We start from the raw sequence: 27134 nt of genomic DNA, 5'->3' as shown, positions 1-27134 counted from the left end.
TTTAGAGAACCCACATTACAATGAATGTCTCTGGAAAGTGTGTCTTACCTCTTTTTGCAAACCAGACTATTTTGTATGGTACTTGGATGTTGGGCAAACCTACAAATACAAGTTAGAAATTACATCTGTTGTTGCAAACTTGAGTTTCTTATTTCACAGTCAACATCACATATGAATAATTTGATCTTAGTGTTACATCAGAGCGAAAATCTGTGCCGAGAGCACTTCCAGGAGCAGTGAAAGAGCAAACCAGAGACTTCACACATTCAGAAGCAGTGGCGTAGCTACACATTTTGACACTCGTAGCCGTTCTTGCCTTTGCCCCCCACGGCAAACTTATGTAAGAGCGGGAGGGGGAGCTGCCTCCCTCACAAACACACATGCTGCCCAGGGCGGACCGCCCCCCGCTACACCACTGTTCAGAAGGGAAGGAGCACTCCATGCGTGGAGTGGTCTGGTGACTTAGTGGAATAATGCATCCACTGTAGGGGCCTGTGTTCGACCTCATGGTCACAGGTCCAAATCCCAACAAGTCCACTCAGCCTTCCCTCATTTTGAGGTCAATAAAATGAGTACCATTGCACTGGGTAACAATAAATATCTGTTATTCAGTGCCAAGATACTCCTAGGTGAACATGCGCTTTACAAATACATATGTTATGTTGCTTGACAGCACATTGTTGGACATCGTGCTCAGCTCATGGATGACCACCCTTGCCACTGAGAATGTACTGCCATCTCTGTGCTTGCGGTCACCCAGGAGGGTGCTCCAAGTACCTCTTGGAGTGTGGAACATAAAATATGACAGCGGGAATGCAGAACTCAGCACAGCGCAAAGGATGTCAAACTTGGGCTTCTTCTATTGCCAAAAGAATGCCATAAATTCCAGAAAACAGGCATGGGCAAACGTAAAAGGCAGCCCTGTTGAAGATGGTGGCCTGTCCATAGCTTGTAATAGGCACTTTTACTGTGATATCAGCTACTTTTTTAAGCATATATAAAGGAGGTAATCGTGAGAAGACGATCGTCGTAACAAATTATTTCCCTAATTTTCTTGTCACATTCTTTGCCCCTTTGCTCCTATTTGTATCCCTGATTTGTGGTTTAGAGCAATTGGAACTTCTACTGGAATCTACGCCTGGATAGCACAGCAGGCTGTTTCCCTTCCCTGGAGTCAGGAGATCAACAAAGGAACTTTACAGGCCTTCACATTGTAATTATCAAGTTGACTCCCTATCAGTAGCATCCCTATATCATTAACTGCACAATTACATTTGTATAACTGAGTGATGAAAAATATGCCAAATTGGAAAAGGGACCACCATGCCTCACATATTGAAGAGGTAAAGCCAGAAGAATGAACTTTCATGTTGCATCTAACATCCTAGCTTCGACAGACACACTCTTATCAATCACATCCTTATCAAGCCAGCTCATCAAGCTTGGGCTTGCCTAAGTGTTGCTTCAGCCTTGGCCCGCTATCAGTATCTTGGGAAGCACAAAGCTGGGCTGCCTGACTTCCTGTTTAATTGTAAAGTGTAATTTCTTGCTCCATATCTGGGTCTATACTTCTTCTGTAGTGACATCAAAAAAGCTCCACATGGAAGTTCAGAATAGATGTAATGGCAAGTACTTTATGTTGTGCATGGCAATTGACACTAGCACTAGTATGGACTCAGCTAAGTGATTTCACTGATTTTTTCTAGAGCTAGGAGACAGCTTTTCTTAGCCTTTTGCTCCTCTGCATTGTTAGTTTTTATCTATTGCAGTATTTTTATGTAAGTTGTCTTATCCCATTCTATATGCGCCACCAAATTCCACCAGGACACAAACTTTATAGTTTCTAACATTTGTTACTTTAGAAGGTTGATACCAACACATTCTATGCTTCGAAAATGGTTAACAGAATTACTATTACCCAATAGACTTGGTACTAATGTTATCAATCATCAGAAGGCTGGAGAAAAGCATAAGCAGTCTATGGGACTCAAGCTTGTGACCATTGCACACAGATCCCTGCAACTGATACATTATCTCATAGAGGTCTCTCAACATCAGTGACTATATTGTCCAGTTACGTCAGGATGAATGGTCTGAGATGTGATAGGTTTGCTGAGGAAAGCACTAGTTTTGGAGTCAGTAGTTGCTTTGTCACTGCATATTTCTGAATCTCTGTACATTGGGTATACATTGCTATTTCTTAAAGACAGACACTGAAGGTACTGGAGACTGTGTAAACTCTATAAATAATCCCTACTCTCACACATTGAGTTCCACTCTTCTGTTTCAGCGATGGAGAAAACGAGAAGCCTGGGTTCCTGGCTCCCAGAGACCTTCCTAAACATAGCCCCCTGGTGACAAAAAGCATATCCATGATGAGCATCCAAAAAAACAAAGGCCGTGAGGAGGAGAGAGCCTTTCACGGATTGGTCACCTCCCAGAGCTTCACTAAGACCAGGAGACATATCCATAGGACTCAGAGCGTGCCGGCCGGGAGCCGAGACCATCGGATGCACAAGCCCAGCAGCACCGAACACCTACCACAGCTGCTCCAGAAAGAAGATGGCAGAAAAATAGCCTGCCTTCAGATATCGCCCCCAGGGGGGGTGAGCGTGCCTCAGGTAAGTGTTAACACATTAGTGTCCACGGTGTAATGACCCATCTATGTGACAAGATCCCTTGCTTGGTTCCATTCCTTGTGGTAGCATTATATCTAGAACTAACATTCTTGCCAAGTTCACCAACGTGAAAGTAGGTAAGTGGCAGAGGAAGGCATAGCACCCTCACCCAACGTTTTCTTGAGCGGCAGCACCCATCCCGGGAAAACATTTTTGAAGGGTTACTACAACAATATTAAAAGCATACACTTTGGGAGTGTTTTCATAGAAGCACATAAGTTAGATGGTCATCAAGTGCCACCCCTGTTTGTACTCGCCCTGTTTTTAGGATGTCCTTCCCATGTAGATTGCACATCACATGATATAACCAGTTTCTGAAGGGGCATTGATACAAAAAAGCCCATACTCTAGAAACATTGAAACGGACCCAGTGAGAAAACGAAGTAAGTGATGGATGGAATATCTGAATTAATCTCAAAACTGGTAATTATTAGGACTACAATCCTATGTATGTTTTTCCCCACTATGCCACTTCAGACAGTGACCAACCCTATGCAAATCCACTTTGCTCCTGCTCCAAGAAGAACAGTTCAGTCCAAAGTCCCAGGCCAGATCACCTTCAAGAGGGGAAACTAACAAGCCCATGCAGATGTCACTCTACTTGGGCCTCGTCAGTGAGATGCATCTTGATTCCATTGTCCATCCTGTTGTCCTGGGCATTTCCGGATGGACTATTCCAATGAAGAGAAGGCAGATTCGGATTTGTACGAAGCGGGTATTTGTCTAGAGTGGCATGATGGGCAAAATGGTGGACTGGATTGCAGCACCGAGGGATTGCCAGTGACTGAGATTAATTCAAGAATTCCATCAATCACTTTGTTCTTGTTGCAGTGAATTCAATACTAAGGCAATCGGTCATACCAAAACTAAAGAATGTGTCTCGTTTCTCTTCAGAAATGGAACAGAGGAGGCTGATTGGTCTGTAGTAATTAGACATTATTCTTGACAGGCTAATGCCTCTGAGTGGTCGATATTGGCAGGGAGAGAAAGTCACAGATCAGTGGGACTGGTACATCTCTCATTTGACAAAAGTATGTACACTAAATAATTGTTTCAATTCCAATAGCCTTTCTAATGGCAACCTATTTTGGTAAGTGGATTTCCTTTTGAATTTAACACAGAATGCTATCAATATCAAAGTAAAACTGAAATCAGTTGATTTGGTATGTCAACATACAAACATATGATAATTATTTCAGACTGATAACCTTTGTAATAATATCATAGGGTTTAGTCAAGATTCTAAACTCAGAAAATCTGTCATTATTCTGCCACGGTTTGAGGATTGTCTCATACTCTTGATATTACAAAAGCAGATTTTGGATTCAAAATATCTTTACATAGTTATAATTAAGGCTCAATGTTTTCCGTTTTTACAGATTTTTACAGATAAATACAGACAGAAAACCATTTACTTTCTTGTCTGTATTTATTTTTAAATGTGGATAAAAACGGAAATCGGGTGCCTTTTGAGTGATTCTAAATACACTTTGCCATGCCTGCCAAACCAATAACTTTGTGGATTGATAGGTAAGGGGGTTAAAAAAGAAAATAATTTTAATAAAGAGGCTTAAACAGTAGTAGATAGGCACAAGGCTGATACTCCGCAGACCTCTCCCTGGCTACCATCCCACGCATCCGTAGAACCACAGCCGGAGGCAGATCCTTCTCCCACCGCGCCGCCAAGACCTGGAACACCCTCCCCCTCATCCTACGACAAACCGAAGACCTTCTAACCTTCAGGAGACAACTCAAGACCTGGCTGTTCGACCAGTAGCAACAGCACCCCCCTCTCCCCACCTTCAGCGCCTTGAAACCCTTGCGGGTATGTAGTGCGCTTTACAAATTATTTGATTGATTGATTGATTGATTGAAATGTGCATATTTCATATAAGTGCATTGATTTACCTTCAGCAGATGTTCATATCACCGAAACCTAGAAGGCATTCAAGCAGGACAGAATATTTATTGGTGAAATAAATGCGGAAATATATCAGTTTCAGCTTTATTTTTTTGACAAAACCCATAATAAATATAGATAACTACAGATAAAGTTGCCAAAAAATACATATGCATAAATACAGACAGAAATGTCAAAAAAATTAAATACCATAAAACCGGGAGCCCTAGTTATTATATGTCAGAGACTAGATCACAATACAAATATAAGACGACTAGTTCATGATTTTAATTTCAGATCTTATAGTTGTGATGTGCTTGATTCATAATTATGATATTCTTAAGATTGGCTCACACGTGTGAGGTCATCAGAGTCACAGATGTTCCTGATCTTAAAAGATTGGCCCCTGGTTCTAATGGCACAAGACATGCAAAAGATGCCCGAGGATCCCTTCATAGGCCTATTCTTAGGGGATATGCTCATGCATCCTTTATAAGACAATTGTCTCATGGCACTGATGTCAGTGAAATGGCTCAAGGTTCTGACATCAGAATATCGTCTTACAGTTTCAGTGTCAGATCAATGTATACTTTCAATGTCAGAAGGTGTAAAAACGAATACATTTGTCAATGTGACTATTGATGAACTGGGGGCGGAGTTTGGTGAAAGCAGTGACTTTGTACCTTCCTTACTGTTTTAAGTTTTAACTGACAAATCTTATTGTTACATTACAAATATTTTTCATATAATTTCCCCGCATTTTATTAAGCAAAGTTTGCTCATTCTGGTAACCAGATAGGGATAACAGCATCACAGTTTACAAGATTGACACAGCAAATAGGGAAAATCCAGTCTCAATACCTGGAATAGTCTTCAAAACACAACCACAAATATTTACAATCATCCATCTCCCACACCTACTGGAATTGAACGAATACACGTCAATCACATGACTATATTTAAAAAAACAAATCACCTATATGCATATTTTTCAATTTAGAACTTATTAAAAATATGCCTTTGCAAAAGCTATATTTTTAATAAATATGCTCAAAATATGGATATTTTCAAAAGTGTGAATATTATGTGTGGAGCGTACTTTGATTGTATTCCTTGAAGGACATAATAATGTGCATGCTGTATATTCCCTACATTTAAGCAAATAAAGATATTGACAAAAAAAAACATAACCTAGTTAATCCATTTTATCATATGTGCTGTGTAATTTAATTAGGTACTCACTGTATTTTGTCTGTTTTGAACAAAATAAAGACAGCAGATGTATACATGTTTACAGGGGCGACCAAGAGTACGGCAGTCGGCGTCTTTGCCCCGAAGGAAGTCCACGGTCCCCTGGTTACGATCTTCTGAAGAAGCTGGGCAAGCCAACAAGGAGATGGATCACTGCTGGCCGTCCAAGCAGGTAAGGGACACATAGTGTATGTTATACAGCATGGAAATACTCTGCAGGCAAAGGACGTATAGTCTCCATTACTAAAGTACACCTAAAAAGGGCAATGCAAAGAAATATAGTTCATCATGTAAAACTGACAGAAATTAACAGTGTTTGAATTGTTTTAATCAAAGTGTGAATCCCTTAAGTGAAAAGGAATCTTCTGCTTTCTACAATGGGTTGTTTTTTGGTAATGGTTTCTAGCCTTCACAGTCTCTACTCAAAAGCAATAAATAGGCGTAGGATGGCCGTGGGTGTGAGGGATATTCATCCAGTAATTCAATTACACCATCAGTCCAGAGTGCATCTAGACGGCTCCTCTGACTCCACGGTGTATATGTAGGGAAATACTATGTTTTTACGGGTAAAATACACTAGCAGACTCATATAGAACTATGTGTAATATATAGAGACACGTGAATGGAACATCAAATGTCAGACAATAATAGAATGAAAATAAAAGCATTGTTATAAGATAGCTGTTACTGTCATTAAGTGTTGGGTGTGCACATTTCTGAAGAATGTTTTTTTCGCAACCTTTGCCAAGTTATTTTGTAAAACTTCACCAACTTCACAGACTTAATATGTTTTATGCATTTCCACATGTGCATGAAAATCATGATGTGAGCACAGCAGAACAGCCGCATAGGGTCAACATAGAACACCTTGACAAAGCACTACATAGTGTAGGTAAAAGAAGAATTGGGATTTGTGTAGGGAGTTCATAAAAATTCTTTAAGTGAGAACCCAGCCAAATGTTGCCCACTTTGGTCATGCCAATGAGGTTCCATATTTCAAACCCCTTGAATTTTGACGTCTGGTGTAACCAATTACCTGTCCAGAGGGAGGGTTTCAAGAGTCATGTTTCGGTCCCAGCCAATCCATTTCAGAGCTGAGCGTAAAGCCCCAAGGACTACCCAGGTGATGTCACAAAGGGGCTGGGGAATTACGCATTTATAAAGTATATTGAGTGTATTGTCTCAACTGATTCATGCCACCTCGAGGCAGAATGCTCCCTCATGCCAACCCTTAATTAGCCAGTCATTCACTATCAGGAGTTGCACGGCACAGTAATATAGGTGAACCTTCGCCATACCCTTACTCCCATCATATGGCGACTCAACATATTCGCCATATGCCACTCTGGCCGGACAATTCAGCCAGAGGAAGGAGCGGAATTTGGTGGTCATTTTTTAAACTGCCCGCGGGATACTGGAAATGGAAAATTCTAAACTGTGTAAAGGATGTATGGGAGCATAATAATTTTAAATAATGGCAACTTGCGTAGCACATTCCGCAGAGCCTGAACTATATGGTGAGGGTCGCTGAGCGTTTGACCATTAGAGGGGCTAGGTTTAAGTGCCAAGTGAGGCTGGGGTCCAAGGCAATATATAACCCTAAGTACTGAAAGCTCAGTCTGCGGATTGGCAGTTGTACCTGCCAGTCCACCATGCTCAAGCACCCTTTAGTGGTACCAAGAGGGACTTAGTCCAATTGACCTGCATGCCGGATGTCTCACCATATAGCATCAGCATTTGGAGTAGGTAAGGGCCCATGAGGGAGGGATGTGCGAGGAACAGATGGAGTACATTCACGTAGCCAGCCAGCTCCCAATCAAAGCCCCATATCACATCACACTCATGTTGTCAGCGGTTCTACAGCCAGCGCAAGTAGAAGGAGGTTTAATGACATCCTTGGCGGGTACCTTGTCCATTCGTGATGAGGCCTGAAAGGGTACAATTGGTATAGACTTGCGTCCTTTTTTGTGAGTATAGGGCTTTGACATAAGTTCGAAATCTTGAATTGAAGCCCAGTTTCATGGCTGCACTCTCCATGAAAGACTAGTCAACTGAGTTGAAGGCCTTCTCTAAATCGATTAGCATTAGGACAGCAAGGTCTCGTATGCCTGACAGGTGGGCCAGCTCAATCTGTACCCTGTGAATGCAGTGTCTGGTACTCTGGTATGGTATGAACCCACTCTGGTCTGGGTAAACCAAATGTGGCAGTAGTGTGAGCAGTATGTTTGTCAACATTTTAGCATAGATCTTGAGCTCTGAGTTGATTAGGGATATTGGTCAGTATGCATCACGCCAATCCATGGGATGACTTGGTTTATGTAGTACAACAATGGTGGCTAAGTCCAATTCCGGCAGGAAATGCCCCTTGGTAATTGCCTGTTGGTACATATTAAGAAGTGGTGGCATTAGAAGCATCACAAACCTTTGATAATACTCCACCGGGTATCCATCCACTCCCGACGTTTTTTTGCTGTGTTCAGGTCATGGAGAGCCTGTCAGATTTCATCAGAGTGCAGAGGTTGTTCAAGCACTTGATGGTCAGTTGAGTGCAAGCGTGGCAGGGGAAGGCCATCAATTAGGCAGTGGGATACTTCTCTAGGTGGGGTGCTCACAAGATGCCTACAGTGTACAGTAATTTGCTGCGAACGTTGCTTCCATATCCGCTGCTTCAACCAGTCTCTCCCCTTGGGCAATGACTACCAATGTGACCATATGTGCGGCTGCGTCTCTCATCACCAGCCAGTACAGTAATTTACTCAGTTTGTCACCCCAATCATACACTCTTCTAGTTGAGGCCATCCAACATTGGCGTGCCTCATTGAGCGATAATTCTCAGAGGGACGCCCTGGCCGTAATTAGGCGTCATTGTGTCTGTCCGGAGGGGCACCTCTAGTGGAGGTGCTACAGGTTTAAGATGTCAGTCTCTAGGTTGGGCATATATTGGCCTGTCTCCTGTTCCTTGCCCCTCAGGGAGGCTCTAGTTATGCCCCATAGAGTGGCCTTCCCGGGGGCCCAGAGCGTGTCATGGGAGGAGAATGAATCTTTATTTATCCCTAGGTAGTGTTTAATTTCGTGGGCGAGAAACTTTGTAAAGGGAGCGTTCATGACGTTCCATGCATTGAAGCACCAGACTAGGTGATTTCCCTCGCTCGGTGATCCAATACAGAGAGTAACAGGAGCATGGTCTGAGATGCACCAGAGTAATGTATGGGCCTCAGATGTTCAGGTCAGAAGCTGAAAGCAGGAAGAGGTTGATGCATGATGATGTTCCATGTGCAGCCCTCAAGTGGGTATAAGCCAGATCAGGGAGTTACACACTCTATGCATCACAGAGACCCAGGCCATCAAGTCATCCCCTCAGTATTCCTCTAGGACCACCCCCTGATCTCTGGAGTGGTATGGAGTCTTTTCTGGGTTCACCACATCATTGATTGACCCCTATGATGGTAAGTCCCTGAGGTAGCCTCAGTATCAAGTCCCAGAACGTCATTGAGGTGTCTTTGCTCAGTAGTGAAGGGGTTATACCTGCTCAGGAGATAGATGAGGAGCCTCTCAAGGGTACCCTCTGCTGCCACAACATATCTGCTTAAGGGATCGTGTGAAACTCAGAATATGGCTAGCAGGTAGGCTTTGTGTATAAGGATCACTACCCCTTCCCCAGGCAACCTCTTGTATATCCGGATTGGCACACACTGTTGTATTTAACAACCCATGAGGGGGCAACTATTCTCCAACTAGTGTGTCTCCGGGAGGAATATAGCATGCTACAACGCATGCAAATACATCGCGTTCCGTAACAATGGGGTCGTTACAACGACCGCGTTGTTACAATGCGATGTCATTACTACGCAAGTCATTACATCGACTTGCAGTAGATGGCACTGTAACATTAGGAATGTATAATTTACTACTCCAACTCCAGCCAACGCAACAGTAGGGAAGGTGTTGGAATAGTAAATTATACTATTCCTTATGTTAGACCGCCATCTACTGCAAGTCGATGTAATGACTTGCGTAGTAATGGCATTGCGTTGTAACAACGCGGTCATTGTAACAACCGCATTGTAAAGACATCGCGGTCTAATGACCGCTATGTAAAGATTGTTTCCCCTCTGGGAGAAACAGAACAGCCGGGGGGTGCTGTTTGGCAAATCTCAGGACTGCGGTGCATTTAATATTGCTATTTACACTCCGTGTCATGAGTGAAAACTCTTGCATGATATTGGGGAAACTGCTGTGTAGTGCATGCGGGCCCTTGCTGGCCTGACAGGCGGACAGTCCAGGGTGAGTGAAGCAATATGGTACCCCGGGAGGCAGTTGTCAACCTACACAAGACTGTTAGAACTACAACAAAACCCTTGAAGAGGAACAGGCCCAGTCGGGGAAACATAAATAACTCCCCTCTCTCCAACTACCCTCCTCCCAATACTTCCTCCAGAATCATCTGTCACCCCCCAAATATAAGTAGGTGATAGTCTTAATCGTATCAGTCATACAACATGAGCCAGGCAGTAGCAGCTTGGTGAAGGATATAGTGGTGCTGACAGGTAATTGCAGATTTCCTCAGCAAAGTGCTCTCAAGCCCGTGGAAGTCTATGAGTCAAAGAGTAAAGGGGATGGCGACCTCTTTGAGGTGCAGTAGTATCAGTATTGAGGGCCCAGTCTGGTAGGGCATTATCTGAGTCAGAGGATGGTCGCCTCCTGTACATTGTTTGCCGCCTTCTACAAGACCTCCTATGACCCCCCACATGCTGCCTCCCGCCCAGAACCCCGTTGATCGTCCGTGATGCCTTAGGGGAGGGTTTGATTGCTCCAGAGGTTTCCCTGTTCCATTGTCCAGTTCCAGGCAGAATTCAGTGTGTCAAAGCAGAACGCTATGGAGGCGTGGATCACCCTGAGTTTCACCGGAAACAGGAGCATATACTGAAGTTAAAGGGCCTGTAGTTTCTTCTTTACCTTGTCAAAACATTTCCTCTGTTGCTGCACCTAGCGAATACAGTCGGGGAAGATCATTATTATGCATTGAGACTGGGAAGACCGGGTTCCCCACTCAATATGCCTCTCGCATGATTGTGTCTCTATCCTTATAATTGAGAATCTTTTCAATAAGAGGGCATGGTGGAGAACCAGGTAGAGCTTCTGTGCTAGGGATCTATGGGCCCGTTTGATGACAAAGCAGGTGGACAGACAGTCTGCGAGCACCCAGGATATAACCCATTGTTGAAGGAATGTCTCTGGAGCGGAGCCCTCTGTCCCATCTTGAAAGTCCACGAAGCGAAGATTACAACGTCTTGCCCTGTTTTCGGCATCTTCTACCTGGTTTTCCAGGGTTCTTGACATATATGAGATGGGACTCCGTAGTTGTGAGTTCCTTCACCTTGTCAACTCCAAAACACGGTCATCCGCCTCAGTAACCCGCTCCGTCAAATTCAAATTCGCCCTCCCCAATTTTTGTTTTGAGGAACGAGCGGCAGATATGGATGGTGTTAGTGTTGGCTGTCCCGGGTATCTGTGTGGGCTGTCCCTCCTGCCCTGCCATCCCGCCAGTACCTGATGTCAGAGCCATGAAATGTTCAATTTGCTTTGCATATGTTGAGCCACTGGCTTGTCTCGTGCCATGATGACTGGTTCAGTCAAAGTTCTCTGCCAGGAAAGAGTAACCACCGGTTCATCAGGACAAGGGAGCCCCACCACCCGCTTCTGGATCAGGTAATAATTCATAGTTGGATGGGAAGTGCGCCACCGGCCTAGTGAAGACCCCTAGCTTGCTTGCACCACCTGCCCACCATGGCATGCAGCAGAAGCAGTCAAGGGGGAAGCCTCCTCCATAGCGGGATTACATAGCGCCGGTGTTGGCCCTGGATCGCCTGAAGCCCCAGTCTTCACTCGCACCTCAGTCGTAGAGGACTTATATCCCTGAGCTAGGCCCTGTACATGCTGTTTGCCTCTTTTGTGGGCCCCAGTCTCTCATCTACCTCCCAGAGAGGGGGATGAGCACATGTATTGAAGGTCCAGAACTCGCCCCCATGCTCCTCTTCAAGCACAAAGCACACAAAGCCATCTTAGGGGCTATGCCAATGTCCAGTCTAGCCGCTCAATCTCTGGCTCTGCCTCGGGGAAAGTCTTCCAAATTAATAAAGTATCTGCTGTCCTCATCACTTTGCCCCTGTGAGGGGGGGGGGGGGGGTGCCAGAGGTGTGATTATGGGGGCAGGGTCCTGAAGTTTACCCCAGAGGCCGTGCCAAAGTCCAGGCAGGCCAGAGGAGTCTGGCTATGTCCCACTGCCCCCTCTGTCACAGTTCACCTCCCCAAGTGTTGTGGGAGTTCTTGAGCTGCACTGCTTTCTAGGTGGGGACCGACACATGGCATGTTATGGCCATGCGGTCACAAGCACTGGGCCTAGGATCTCACTCGAAATGCAGTACCAAGTCCCATGAGCGCCAGAATACCTCCAGGCTGCGGGATTGTTGCTGCGATGACCCTGTCACTGCACGACAGTCATCTGGCCTCCAGTTGCAGGCAAGAAACTGCTCTCAGACAATTCAACAGCCCGGACAGGTCATGGGCACCATCTTGTCTCACCGGCCACCATGGCCGCTGTCTTCTGTGGTGTCAGGCCGTTAGTAGCATAAGATCTGGAAGGCCACTAACCTCAAAAGTCGACCAGCAGGGACGATGATGTGAAGAAAGCCCCCTTCCTCCCCAGGGAACAACCCCACCCAGAGGAACACAAATACCACTGCGTAAGGAAGCACCCTGGGGAAGAAAGGGAAGTGGAGAAAACAACAAACACTGCGGTTTTGATATAGCTTCTGGTAGAGCAGTCCAGCATTAGTGAAGACCCCTCATGGGAGAGCTGCATAGGGAAGAAACCACAAGGACATACATGTGAGGTGGAAGAATGGTAACAACACCAGTCATACAATTAACTTCCTTCCTATATATATATATGCCCAAAAGACCCCTCCTTACTATAACAAACCACAATGGCTCCGAAGAACAAGGAATCCCACGACTCTGAAAATAGTACCGGGTAACTGGCGATAAGCAGGATAAGAAATACCCGACATCAATGTCTATAGGAGAAAAGAAAGGCTTGTTGAAGTCACAGCACCTTCAATGTAGATGGTATCAGGGAAATGCAGACGAGAGGGAAATGTCACAGTGAAGACCGGCCTGCACTTCTTCCGGTATCCGTAATGGCTGTTACGTCACAGTGAACATAGGACCCTAAGTAATTGTTGAGCCGGTAGTCCCCTCCGAGTCCGGGAGACAGGGGAGTGAAAACAATAATGGAATTGCGGGAGGAGCGGAAATAGCAACCACAACCCTGTAAGAACCTAAATACCTGAAAGGGCTTCTACGCCCTTGAATCCTCAGCAAAACAAAACACTGATGTCCGTGAAACACAATGGGTCGGGAATTTCAGCAAGAACCGGCTCGGCAGCATCAGAAGAAATCCAGCGCTCAAACTCCTGCGGGGAACACCATCCGCTGAACGTTGCATACACGGGGGTAATCAGGAAGTTTGTCAAGCCCCGTTTGCCGTGTTGTCAGATTTTTGAAGCTTTCTATAGCCCAAAGCCAACCAAAAAGTAGCCCAAAGTAGCCCAATATTGCTACTTTAGGGAAGGAGGGGCAGAGACAGCGTCAAGCAGGCAGTGAATGCATTGGAATTGATGTTGCAGCAGGATGCCAAGTAAATATTTGTCTAATAAAGCGCTTTAACATACTACTTTGCTGGAGCGCTGTATATATATTTATAATCTGGCAAATGAACAGGCGGCTCCTGCTGTGATGCGCAGGTCGCTGTCCCTTGGCATTCTGGGCCTTGTAGTTTTTTGTTACCTGCGCTCCGTTCTGTGGCGCCCTGTTCTCCCTGGGTCTCCATGTGCCTGCGTTACAAGGGGAGGAGTGAGCAGACAACCCCGGATCCCCTCTCTGATTCAGGATCGCGACACGTGGCAATTGCGTGCAACAGGTGAGTCACTCTCCCAATTCAAAAACTGCCCAAGGATTCAGCTGGAGCACCTCAGGTCAGTGGGTGTCAGCGAGGGATCCCTGTCAGCACTGAGGATCATCCATTTAGCCACTCAAGCACGGGATCTCAGAGAGAAGCATCCACCATCTTGGTCTGCTTGACCACGCCCCCTCCTGTGTTCAACAATTTACGTCACATAAGAATAATTTGCATAGAAATATTCTGCATACAAATTTCCACTGTGCATAGAACAATTCAGCAAAAAGTAAATGTGTTGAACATGATCTTGCAAGGCCAAGGAACACTTTACATGAGCAAAGGCAAGCTTAAAACAACGGAGGGAAAAATCCAAAACTTAACAAAACTTTGTACAAAAAATGCAAACATTACTGATTAATTGTGACCATACAAAAAATATCACAAAAGTAAAGTCCTGGGCCTTTTCTAACAAGTTTCATCTTACAGTCACAGCTACCGCTCAACTTTCCAGTTCACAAAGGGATGAAGATGCAGCATCATACTAGTCAAAATTAAATACCAAATTTTCCCTCAATTCCTTCTGCCCAACCAACCCTCCTCACCACCCCAAAGTGCACCAGATGCTAGAACATAACGTGCTCCCAACCCTTCTCATGCTGGTCATTGCAATGTGAGCGTGGCTTACATGGCCGAAGCACATTTTGTGAGCTTCGACTGCAGCAATGACATTAGGGTGATCAACATCGCAGTGGAAAAACATTCCAATCCTGAGGTTGGCACTGACAGCTGGGCAAACTAGGGGAACACTTACCATGCTTTCATGAGAACACAGGTTGCATAGCAGACTGAGGACTAGAAGAGACAGGGTTTGCCCCGTTACCTTGGGGAAGAGCAGCCAGGGTGGCATAAAACTCGTAAGAAGACTTGAGTAACTGGAGTGCACAATCCCCTTGGTCGTGAACCAAACTAAGGAACCCCCATGAGACTCACCAGTCAGAAGCGATACACCAGCTCAGGGAACAAGAACCAGAGGGAGAGTACTGCTGAAGCACTTAATAGAACTGAAGGTCGGGGTTGATGCAGTGGCAAAATCCTACTACCAGAAGACACTGTGAGGAACTCAGAGTCACATATATGGAGCTGCAGTGAGAGCAGAGTAAGGGAGGAGCAATATTGAAGCTATGGGAGGCAGCAACGCAGCACCAAAGAGCACGGGATGCCCCTGGGTTTTGCCCATTGATGTTTGCTGTGCAAGATCAGAGGGGCATAACTTCGGGTCATAAAATAAGGTCATTTTGAAACTGCTAGGGAAGCACTGTAAGTCATGTGAGTCAGCGAGGGAAGCACACCTACTGTGGTGGGAGATATCGAGATCGAAAGGGCTGCTTGGCTAGAGGCATTAGCAACATAGGAGACTGGTGATTTGAAGGAACATGATCTAGGGGCACTGGTCTGTCCCGCTGGCAGTAGGCAGCACCAAGGTGCAAAAACTGCAGCACAACGGGAAACCCAAAGTAGTAATAAACACTCAAATTGAATGATCCTCCTAGACTAAGGACCAGTAGTTTTGGTGCACCACCACAAGTCACATGAGTACCTATCAACATGCTGAAGAGGAGATTCACCAGGACAATAAACCAACTTTGTTGGCTAGCTGGATTCCCCTGCCTAGGACCGCCATGCCTCCCTTGGCAATTATGGGCAGGCAAATCGAATGACTGTTGCGCAGCAACTGTTGCTACGACCTAGCGGCCCAGTGACAAATCGGACACCTATTCAAGGGTTTTCTAATGAGATTGCCTGCTGAGGCTCTGCTGATTGAAGCCATGCGCTCTGTCTATCTGTAAATGAGGCAGGATAGAGGCACTGTGTTCCAACATTGCTGATAAGATGGCAACCATTGAGGCTGCTGTGAAAGTGGTAGAGGGTAACGCTGGAGGGCCTCACTAGTAAAGTACTGGATATAGAACTTGGGGTGGCTTCAGTCAGTGGAGGACTGTTGAATGGAGACTAATACCACTGTGCATGGCTTGACATCCTTCAAGGTTATTGCGATGGAGGAGAAATTCTGTTGCTGGACTCTGAAATCGAAGACTGAATTGGCTCATTTGTGGATCCTAGGAGTTCCCCCGTAAGTACTGGTAGAACTTCTTCCAATTGAAGTGCTCAAGCTGCTGGTGTTTTTGGTGGACATTGAGAAGAACCCTGGTCATGAGGTTGTGAGGTTGTTAAATAGGCTTCCTTCCTGAAAATGAGGAAGGAATACCTCGGAAGTCATTACAGTCTTAGTGTCACTTCATTCAGTGGATTGGGAAAACAAAATGAGCAGGACAGCAGTCAAGATTTTAAAAATAGTGCAGATGAGGGAATGCTTTCTCCTGTTCTTTCCAACATCACCCTTGATACTCTGAAAAGGAAGAAGGTGTTGGAGGACATAACAAATAAAATTGGTGTCACTGGGGCTGGTAGCTTCAGTCATCTATCCTGCAAGTTTGATTGTGGTACATGAGGAGAAACATTTCACCCTCTCCCAGGTGGACATGGCAGGAGCCTTCCTTTGTGGTTTACCAGCTCTGATGGGTAGTACTGAACTGCAGACTACATTAGTTGTTTAAGGATCTTTCGGAGTCTCTGGTCAAGGATTGTGGATATATGGGCTGGGGAACTTCTCATGGGGTTTGTGATCTTTGTCCTCTCTTTCCCTCCTTTCTGGGCCCTTTTTGGCCCTCTGTGTTTTTCTATTGTAACAAATTGGGGGAATTGCCTATTTTATTTGTTCTGGGTTTAAAATCTGGGGACATAGTGATTTTCATTTCTTTAACATTTTCGGAACTATACCTTGATTTTGGGGATGGTAACAATAAAGAGATTTAAACCTAAATGAGGCATGCGATATGCGAGTTTGGCAGGTGGGAACCCTGCCTTTTTGCTGCTGGGCATCTTCGCAACCAAACTAATTTAGATCCCTAATCTTTAGAATATGGCAAAAAGGATTTATACACTAGAATGCTGTACACTGGGGTGATCAACGTAGGTGCATACCAGTTTCTCAGGATTACCAGGATTTCCATCTAGAGTCACTGTATGTAAATTTATTCTATGGGGGATATAATCAAATTTGGTAAAAACCCAAACCCCCCAGTCCCCTCACCTCCGGGCCTACACTTGACCAGTCTGTTTGAGATGATAATCTACACTATATTTTTTTTACTCTCTTGACTGACTTTCAGCCATTCACACATAGGTCCAAACAGTGCTGCTGACTACGCACGCACTACTAAAATTAACGCCCAGCGGAATTAATTCCTCTTGTTCTGGGAGAGAAATAAAAGTTTAGAAAAAAATCACTGAGCATGCAGTAAACTGTGCATTCATTAAATGGAATCCCATCACAGCCACAAAATTCAAAATGTAAGTTGTCTCTAAATTTGGATCAGCCTCTCGGGCTTTATCAAAAAGAGAATCCCCCTCAGCTCCCTGGTTTACGCAGGAACTTAGAGAGGAGAAAGCGGCTTGTAAACAACTGGAAAGACTCTGGAGAGAAAACTACGGCTTAGAAGAAAAAACTAGATATAAGGAAGCATCAAAAAAATTCCGAAAAGCCATTAGGAAAAATAAAAATCGCTTCTACGCGGACTCGATTATACAGGCAGAACAGTCCAGCAAACAAGTTTTTAAAGTAGTACAGTCCTTCCTCAAACCTCAATGCATTGAAAGAGAGGTTGTTCCCACACCATTACTTTGCGAGCAAATTTCAGAATACTTCGATCTTAAAATTAAGAAAGTATATGACTCCTTTGGCCCAGTAATAAGTACTGTGAAACAGGACACAGCGAACAATGGCGAGACAGGAGAAACCCTCACCCAGTTCGCGCATATCCCTCTGAACGAGGTGAGGCAAGAACTCAGCCGCTGTAAATCCGGCTCCCCTGATGACCCCTGTCCTGCTAAACTATGGAGTGCCATAGCGGACTCTGTAGCGCCCACACTTCAAAGTATCTGGAATTCTTCCATCACGTCAGGAATTTTTCCTGACGTTTGGAAGCATGCCACTCTCCTTCCCCTAAAGAAAAAACCAAACGGGGACCCAGATGACCTCACGAATCTCCGCCCAATATCCCTTCTAGCCGCCCCGGGAAAAATGCTGGAAAAAGTGATACAACGCCAATTGAGTAAATTTGTGGAAACCAACAACATTCTCCATGAAACTCCATCTGGCTTTCGACCCGGTTTCAGCACAGAAACAGCGCTCCTAGAGGTAGCCGAGTCAGTGAGGTGGTCGATGGATGCAGGAAGTTCAGCTATGCTGGTACTCCTGGATCTGTCGGCCGCCTTCGATACGGTGGACCACGCTAGACTACTCAGCCGGCTGGCAGAGATAGGCATTCAAGACAACGCGTTGAGGTGGATAAACTCCTATCTATCTCAGAGAACGCAGAAGGTGGCACTTGGGACGATTTCTTCCACACCTAAAACCCTCAACTGTGGAGTCCCGCAGGGCTCGGCCCTCAGCCCTCTCTTGTTCAATATCTATCTGGCCCCCCTTTTTACGCTAATTGCCAACTGGGGTGTTAAGGCAATTTCTTATGCCGACGACACCCAGTTGGTATTTCCATACTCTGAGATGACACAGGAATCCCTCGCAAACTTTAAAGGCTGTCTCCAGGACATTGCTCACTGGATGAATACTAACAAACTAAAACTAAATGCCAATAAAACCGAAGTTATCTTTTTCGGTAAGGGTCCCACCCCCGCCCCAGAGCTATGGTGGCCGGTGGAGATGGGCCCCCCCCCTTTGCCCAGTCACTCGGCAAAAAACCTTGGAGTGAGATGGGATAATAAAATGTCTTTCACTTCCCATATCCAACAAGTGGCTGGTTGCTGTTTAAGTAAACTAAGAAACCTCCGAAAATTTCTTAAACTTCTACCAGAGAGCTGTAGAAAAATGGTAGTCCATGCAACGGTCACCTCACGGCTTGACTATGCTAATGGTCTTTACCTGGGCCTCCCAAAATTCCTAACCCATAAACTGCAGGTAGTTCAAAACGCGGCTGCGAGGCTGCTACTGCAAATTCCTTTCAAGCAGTCAGTCTCTCCGCATCTTCGAACCCTGCACTGGCTTCCTGTGGTCAACCGGATAAAATTCAAAGCTCTGACGCTTGCGTTCAGATCTTTGCATGGCTCCTGCCCACTTTACCTAAAAAAAACGCCTTCCAAGATATTCCCAAAGCCGTGCATTACGGTCAAATGACCGTGTCTTACTGGTTGTCCCGCGAGCAAAAAAGGCCCGCCTTGGCGGTCGTACCTTTTCAGCAAACGTCTCCGTTCTGTGGAACTCTCTACCTCAAGCAATCCAGCAGGCTCCATCTGAACCCTGCTTTAAGAAGATGCTAAAGACCTGGCTCTTCTCCCAGCCACGCTAGGTCTTCTATCTCCGCCCCAGGACTTCTGTGGTTCCTCTAGCGCCGGGACACCTCCTCGTGAGGTAGCTGTTCGCGCTTTATAAAATCCAGTATTATTATTATTAACTCACGTTTCTCTCAAAAGTTCACAAGATCCATGGATTTCTCGAAGTCTCCAAATAAAATAACAAACATTTTCCTGAAACTGAAAGTCTGAGTATTTTTTAATTTTCCTTCACTTGTTAATGAGTAGATTAAGACGAACATTACGAGGGCGTGGCTACGAGCGTCAAGACAGTGGTCAACTCTAAGAGTGCTCCTGACCTCCTCCGTCATCTGATCGCATTCAGGCAGGGATTCTGTAGTAGGGGACACCTCCAATCGCCCAGCCATGATCTGGTGAACCATTTGTACAGGTTTTGCCGCTCATGACTCCCGCGCTCCACAGGCATTGCCCCCAGACAGCAGCCGCGAGCACTAAATGGCAGCGCCCTGAAAGGGTCCTGTTTCAGATTGCCTGACGTGTACTGCTGAGAACCCACAGAGAGACTGGAGGATGCGTGGGCCTGCCCGACCTCATCCCGGCTCCGGGGCCTGAGCCATACTTCCCCGGCTTGCTGAGCACTCTGCCGCATTCAAGAGAGGGGGCCGGGCAGTTGGCCTATAGACTTGCGGCACCAGCGGACCTCTGAGGCTCCATTCATGCCCTTCGTGGTGGCTGCTGAAGAATACCAGCAGCAGTGCCCTGAGTAGGCATCTTCACTGAGGGCATCTTGGCAGGTGAGGGGGCCCAGATTGGTGGGCGGTGGACGGGGCTGACCCTGTGGCTGAGGGGGGACACTAGAGCTGCACCACGTTGGGTCGAGGGCCTCCTGAGAGAAGAGCCTGGGCCTTGATTGACGCTGCAGCAGTCCCCGCCCGGTGGAGTGGAGGCGCTCGGGCAGGGATTCTTTGGCAGTTGAGCTCCTGTCAGGCTACTGCATCCTGAGCGCCGATGCCACAGGCCAGGTGTGGGGCCTGTGGAGGAGGAAACTTGAAGAGTGGCCTGACCTCAGGCAAATGGCATAGGGAAATGTGGGTCCACTCCCATCACTGGACAGAGAGCGGGGTAGTCGGACCTACTGTTTCATTCAGTGGTCGCTCCTTGGTCAGGGGGCTGGAGATGGGCTATGGTTCCCTAGATCGGCAAAACACACATGCAGTAGGAGCTGCGGCTGAGCTGTGTCAGTGGCCACCTTTAAAGACATGTAGTAGTTGCTGCACGGATGCAGACACTGCGGGCAACCCTTGCCTATCCTGGTAATCTGGCAGGGACACAAGAGTGCAAGCTACCTAGACGTTGGGGCAGCCCTGCCCCTGCTGGCTTCAACTACATCAGTGGTCAGGTGAGTATCCCCGCCACCCTCCCTCCCCCCTTGATCTCGTTCTGAAGTACTCCGAAGCGAGATTGAGAGTGGAGGTGGAGGGATGAATCCTCCAGAATCCTCCAGCATCCTGAATTGCCGGATCACTGTCGGTCCTGGCTGTGCTGCCCTCCCAGGGGTGAATTGTATTGTCTGATCAACTTCCCTCCCTCCACGACTTAGACATGGGAAAAGACAAAGTAGCGAAACCACCTCCATCTCAAACCCGCATGGACCAATATACCATGGGAGGGGCCAGCAATAGCGATCTCGCTCCGGCTAAGGCCCTCTCCCAGAGGGAGATCTTGCCACTATCCTTCAAGCCATACGCTCCTCGCAGGACTCTGTAGAGACCAAAATAGGTGAGGTGCGCGTCGACAAGGCCCTCATACGGCAAGACCTCGGCAACGCTACAGCTATAATTTCACAGGCCGAATCCCACCTGTCTACAGTGGAGGATAACGTGACTCTGAAGGCGCAGGTTTCGTGGCTGCTGTCTCATACAAATGATCTCCATCGGCACACAGAAGATGCCGAAAATCGCTCCCGTTGGAACAATCTTCACCAGGTGGGCATCCCCGCAGGAGTGGAACCCACGCAAGCTGCGATCTACATGGAGGCCTGGATCAAGTCTTGGATACCATCAGACCGCCTCTCATCATGGTTCACCATGGGACATGCCCACCGAGCCCTTGCCCCTAAGCCCGGAGCCCCACTCAGACCGATCATTGCATGGATCCTCAACTTCAAGGACAGAGATGCCATCCTGCAAGAGGCCCGCTCTCATCCTAACTTGTCCTACCGAGGAAGTAAGGTGATGATCTTCCCTGATTATACCAGGGAGGTGCAAGCACAGCGTCAATCTTATGCTGTAGTCAAACAAAAACTACGGGCCCTCAATCTCCAGTACAGACTTCTGTTCCCAGCCCACCTTAGGGTGGTCTTCAACAATAAAAGCAACTTCTTCGATACCCCAGAGGCGGCATGGACCTGGCTGACTGAGAAGCACCCACTACATTTACAAAACAATGGTTCCTCTTCCCCCTCCCGGGCACGATCTACAGCAGGCAAGGATATCAAGCCTCAGAGAAGACTCACCCGCAGAGGGCGCAATGCTCGAAGAGTGGCCACTTTGTCGCCTGTGGTCACCACAAGGGGTTTGAATGAGTATCCTGAACCTGCCGGACCACTTAAACTCTCGCAAGATCCGGGGTCGGATTCTGGGATGTTCCACAGACGTTTTCTACTACCCCCTGCAACTAGTTTGGAGGACACTGACCTTTCCCTGCCCCTGAAGGGCCCAATGTTGTGACTGTCCCTGACTCCTTGAAGCTTTCTTGATCCTGCAGTATGGAGGGGTCCACCACTCCGCTCCCAAATCAGTCCGGTTGTTGGAGTTTTCTCTGTTAGGGCGATAGATGCTTCCTTGAAAGAAGTATGGGCTGGGGGGTTGGTTGGGAATGTTCACTTGTTTTTGTATCCCTTCTCTTTGTCTGCAGCACTTGGAATGACATTTTCAACCCGCATGCTTACAGATCGCACAACACAGCGATGCCTCCACTGGGGTCCTCAGGACATGACAGCCAGGCACCCGTATACTTCCCAGACAGATGGCCCCTCTCTTTAATAAGTGGCAAATACGACCATGCCCCACTATGATTGGGAACCACTTCAGATTCTTTCATTGAATGTTAACGGCCTCCTAGATTGTGTGAAATGCATAGCAGTCCTAAAGTGTTTACAGAGATCCATCCCTAACGTCCTATTGTTGCAAGAATTGCATCTCATGGGAAATCACTGTCCATTCCTCACATGCCAAGGGTATGATAGAGTTTTCCATGTGGAATTTACACAAGGTTCTCGGGGTGTGGCAATTCTCCTGCACCGCTTCCTCTCCTTCACAGTCCCCAGGATACCAAAGTCCCCCAGGGACGCTTTGTGGCCCTTACCGGGAGTCTGGGGGGCTATCCTCAATCCCGTCTCGGTCTATGTACCTCCGGCACCTCTTGAGCCCCTCTCTGAGATCTTGCAGCCTTACTGTCATCCCTCCCCCTGGGACTGACAGTGATCAGAGGAGACTTTAATGCTGTCCTAAACTTAACTTGCGATGCTACAGGGTCCACCTCCCCTCATCCGTGGTTGAGTGCTAAGCGCCTCACTGAGTGGGCATCCAGAATCACCCTGTGTGATGTGTGGTGAACATGGAATCCTCGATCGTGTCAATACATCCACACCTCTGGGGCCTATCACACTCACTCCCGTATTGACCTGATATTTATGCCCGCCCCTGTAGGGTAGCCAAACTCCAAATTCTAGCTCGAGGAATTTCTGGTCACCTGCCCCTCCTCCTTTGTTTGGGAGGCCCTACAGGTGCCTTTGCGTCCCATCTGGTGGCTTAACGCTTGGTTTCTGCAAGACAAGCTCTATAAACAGACTGTGGGTGAGGAGATTAAGCAATACTTTCAATATAAAGAGGCAACACTGTGGGCGGCTGGCAAGGCCATGGTCAGAGGCTTTGCTAAAGGGTATCTCAAGAAGAAACATTTGGCCCGAGTGGAACACCTCTCCTGGCTAGAAGCTCGAGCTCTCAGTCTGGAACAAGCCACTAACGCAGCTGACCACAACGTCGGTTTCCGGCAACTCAAACTCCTGCGTGAAGAAATATGCCATGTCTCCCTAGAGTCGGCTAAGCAGATATGGAGATCTTCTACGGCCAGAGTATATGGCTGAGTAGAGAAAAATGGCAAACTTCATGATTGGCTTGCATCTCGCCTCCTGGCCAACCGGATAGTCCCTGAGATTCTGGACGTGGAGGGGCCCACACAGCGTGCCCCTACTGCCATTTCACAGGCCTTCGCTGATTATTATAAGCGCCTCTACTCAGCGGCTCCATCCCAGCGCCCAGACCCTAACCCTCATTTCTTCTGAGATGTGGCTCTTCCACGGCTGTCTCCACAATGGTGACTAGGAAGACTCTGGGCCCCGATGGGTACCTGGCGGAGTACTATATAGCATTTAAAGATATTTTAATACGGTGCCTTCATGCTCTCTACAAGGAAGCGGTGGAGAAAGGGGCCTTTCCAGCTGACATTGATACGGCCACTGTTGTAGTCATCCCTAATACGCACTTCCCATCACCCTCTTGTTCGGACTTCCATCCAATTTCACTCATTAACACTGAAGTTAAAATCTACACCACCATCCTAGCCACACGTTTTAAACCTGTACTTGCCACTCTGATACATCTTAATCAATGTAGCTTTATACCTCATCGCAGCACGAGGCACTGCTTGCGGCACCTGCAAGTAGCGTTGGCCAATTGCCACCTCCTCTCAGCCCACTTGGCCTTGCTACCAATAGATTTAAAAAAAGCCTTTGATACAGTCGACTGGCAATATTTAGAAGGTGTGCTGTTTAGAGCGGGATTTGGCCGACATGAATAGTGTTCTTTCTGATATCTTCCCTATCCATCAAGGAATGAGGCAGGGCTGCCCCCATCTCCCCTCTTCTTCGTCCTAGCGATAGAGCCACTTGGCCAACTTATCCGATGTGATGCACAAATACAAGGGTGGCAATGGAAGGGCTCCCATGAAGATCATATCGCTTTATACACAGACGATGTTCTTCTCTTCATTGGGGATCATGCGCATTCGGGTCCCCGTTGTCACCGCATCCAACAGCTATTCGTGGAGGCGTCTGGCCTATGCCTGAACCCAGCCAGATCAACTCTAATAATCCTGCATGGCTCTCGAAAATGTGTGGCATGGCAGTCTGACAGCCCTGTAATGTGCCTCAGTTTTCGATACCTGGGGATCTGGGTGGCGCTCCACCCGGAACTTACCTGGTCCCTCAACCTCACCCCACTATTAAAGAAAACCAAAGAAGACCTTCCCCTGAATCCTCTAGGAAACATCGTCCTATTCAAAATGATGGTGCTCCCCCGATTTGTGTATGTACTGCTAAATCTGTCTCTCCACCTTCTGCGCCAGTAGCTCCACTTCCTAGACAAAATGACTACAGCATTTCTCTGGGGTAATTCAAGACCACTCATGGCCCTTGCTCATTGCCCGCGGGCCCCCTATGAGGGCGGGATGGGGATGACCAGCCTTTTTCTTAGTATATGGCAACTCGCCTCCTAGTGAGTAATGAATGGTTCTCGGGGGGATGGTCGGACCCGACATATCAACTGGAGCTAAAGAGCCTGGGATTCACCCAGATCCAAGAAATGCTCTACAGCGCTCCGATTCCCCACGCTCTCCCGACAGTGACTCCAGCCATCCTTCTTGCATGGCGCTCTGCACTATACTCAATAGGATGCTAAGCTCACATTACAGATGCCTTTGTGGCATTTTACTTGGATGAGGGAGGTAGCTGCATTAGAGGGATTCAGGAAGTGGGATTTAATTGGCATTTGCAACTTGGGGATATTTGGTCGGGGGAACACCTGCGTACCTTTCAAGATTGAAAGACATGTACTCCCTTCACTACACTCAATTCTATAAATACCTACAGCTCCGGCACACTATCACCCTCAACGTTCCAGCCAGCACCACACTTCCTGAGTTTAGTCCACAAGAGGCCAAACTCCTTATGGGTAACCTGTTGAAAGGTGGGGTGTCCCAGGTCCACCATTCTCTCATTAACAACTCCCCAACCACCTTAGATCATCTGAGGAACCATTGGGAACGAAGATTGGGCCCCCTGGAGGTGGCGGACTGGAGAGATACTCATATGGCCCCTCGAGTGATCACCATCTCAGCCAGACTACGGTTGATCCAAATTTACTATCTCCACTGCGCTTTTCTCACTCCAATCCGACTGCACCGCACTGGTTTTCTCCCGACTCCACGAAGCCCACGCTGTGCCACATGAGCTAGTCCTGCAATGCTCTCACTAAATACTGGATGAGGTATTGAGCGAACTGGGTATCATTCTGGGATGGGAGGTCCCGCTTACTTCCTTGGTCCTCATCTTGGGGATTATGGAGGGTTTTGGAGGCTCTTGAGCTGACAAAGCATTTCTGGGGATGGCCACCATGGTGGCCAAACATGATATAGCAGTCACTTGGATGGATCCTGTCCCCTACTATCTCCCGCTGGTATAAGGGACTTGATTGGTGTGCCACGTAAGAAAAACCTATATATGAGGCAAGAGGGTGTCCAGTCAAGTATGACTGTGTGTGGGGCAAGTGGTTGGGTTTTCATGGGCTAATGGAAATGTGAATGGAAACTGCTGTCTCTGTGGCTCTGTTAAACTGTAATGCGTTTGCAGCAGTAAATGACCCTCGAATAATTGCGAACTGTTCTGTATGTCTAGGTGCTATAAAATATTGTGCCAGTGTTTTTTATATATATATATTTTTTAAAGTTGTACATTACATGTGCATCCTCCTCAAAACTCTGCTTAAGATGCACACACGATAGTAGGTTGAAAAAAGCAATGTCACTTGCCATGCTGTAAGATTGATGTGTCGCAAGGAGAGCCTGAAGTCACCAACTATGTGCCGGACAGCCAAACAAGAGAGCAGCTATCAGTGGGGCAGCAGGTACAGTAGACCGGGAGCTAGAGGCCTGAGAGACCCACTGAGCCATGATTATTGCTGTATTTTATTGCTTAAACAGCAGTAGGGGGACCCGTTGTCTCTGCATGTGTCAGAGCCCAAGGCACCCTTGCTACATTACTGCAGCCAAGTTGTACAATCTTGCAATTTTATCATATAACAGTGCACCTCTGCAGATAACCCTTTTAGGACATACATTTTAAAAACCTCTCACTGTGTAATTTCAGTACACAAAGCAGATCACAGAGTTGCGGAGAGAGCTGCAGGTGACGAAGGAGAGGCAGCAAAGCTTGGAGGCCCATTTGGAAGAAATGCTTGGACAACTAAAGGCACTGCACCACCTTCAAGACAGCCAGCAGAGACTAAGTGGCCCACTCAAGCAAAAGGAAAACCACCTGGAGCAAAGATATAGCAGGTAAAAGGGGTAAGAAATGGTGAATCCCACAGTGTGCCTTCACCATGGTATCACAAAAGCAATACTGCATGATAGTATGCCATAACCAGAGAAGTTAAATAAAAATGTAGGGCCCGATTTAGAGTTTGGCAGACAGGTATTTCATCACAAATGCAACAGAGTACCCTATCGCTAAACTCTGGTGGGCTTATTTAAAAGGCTCTTGCGCCTCAGGCGTGCCAATTTTAATATAGGAAAAAGTGACGTACCTGCGGCGCAAAGGGCTTGTGAATAAGCTCCCGAGTTTGCCCGCCTCATTTAGAGACAAATGGACAGTAAGGTTTCTCTCGATGGAGCATCCATTGGTTCAGTGAACAGAAAGCTTTCTCCATCGGCCCAATAGTGTAGGGCCTATTGGAATCAGCGCATTACGCCATCTGTCCTACTTAGGATGGATGGTGCCATGTCCTTTTTTTCTGTCCGTCTTGTGACGAGGGACAGAAAAAACACAATAATATCTCTCACACTATGAGAGAAAACTCGCAAGGTGTGGGAATCGTTTGTTTTTTGTTTCTCAAAAAGAAAC

The 27134-nt window shown here is 46.9% G+C and overlaps 1 protein-coding gene across 1 annotated transcript in view; it reads left to right on the top strand.

The window, feature by feature from the left end:
• RASAL3 (RAS protein activator like 3) overlaps window positions 1–27134 on the top strand; it is a 213903-nt gene that overhangs the window by 174581 nt on the left and 12188 nt on the right. The window contains exons 14-16 of the mRNA XM_085654354.1: window positions 2291–2621; window positions 5876–6001; window positions 26382–26569. Coding sequence (XP_085510480.1) covers window positions 2291–2621; window positions 5876–6001; window positions 26382–26569 — 645 coding nt within the window. The remainder of the gene's footprint in view (window positions 1–2290; window positions 2622–5875; window positions 6002–26381; window positions 26570–27134) is intronic.

Source organism: Triturus cristatus, chromosome 4_1 (assembly GCF_964204655.1).
Source record: "Triturus cristatus chromosome 4_1, aTriCri1.1, whole genome shotgun sequence".
In the NCBI taxonomy this organism is placed as follows: domain Eukaryota; kingdom Metazoa; phylum Chordata; class Amphibia; order Caudata; family Salamandridae; genus Triturus; species Triturus cristatus.
The sequence above is the reverse complement of the archived record's forward strand: the minus strand, read 5'-3'. Positions and strand labels throughout refer to the sequence as shown.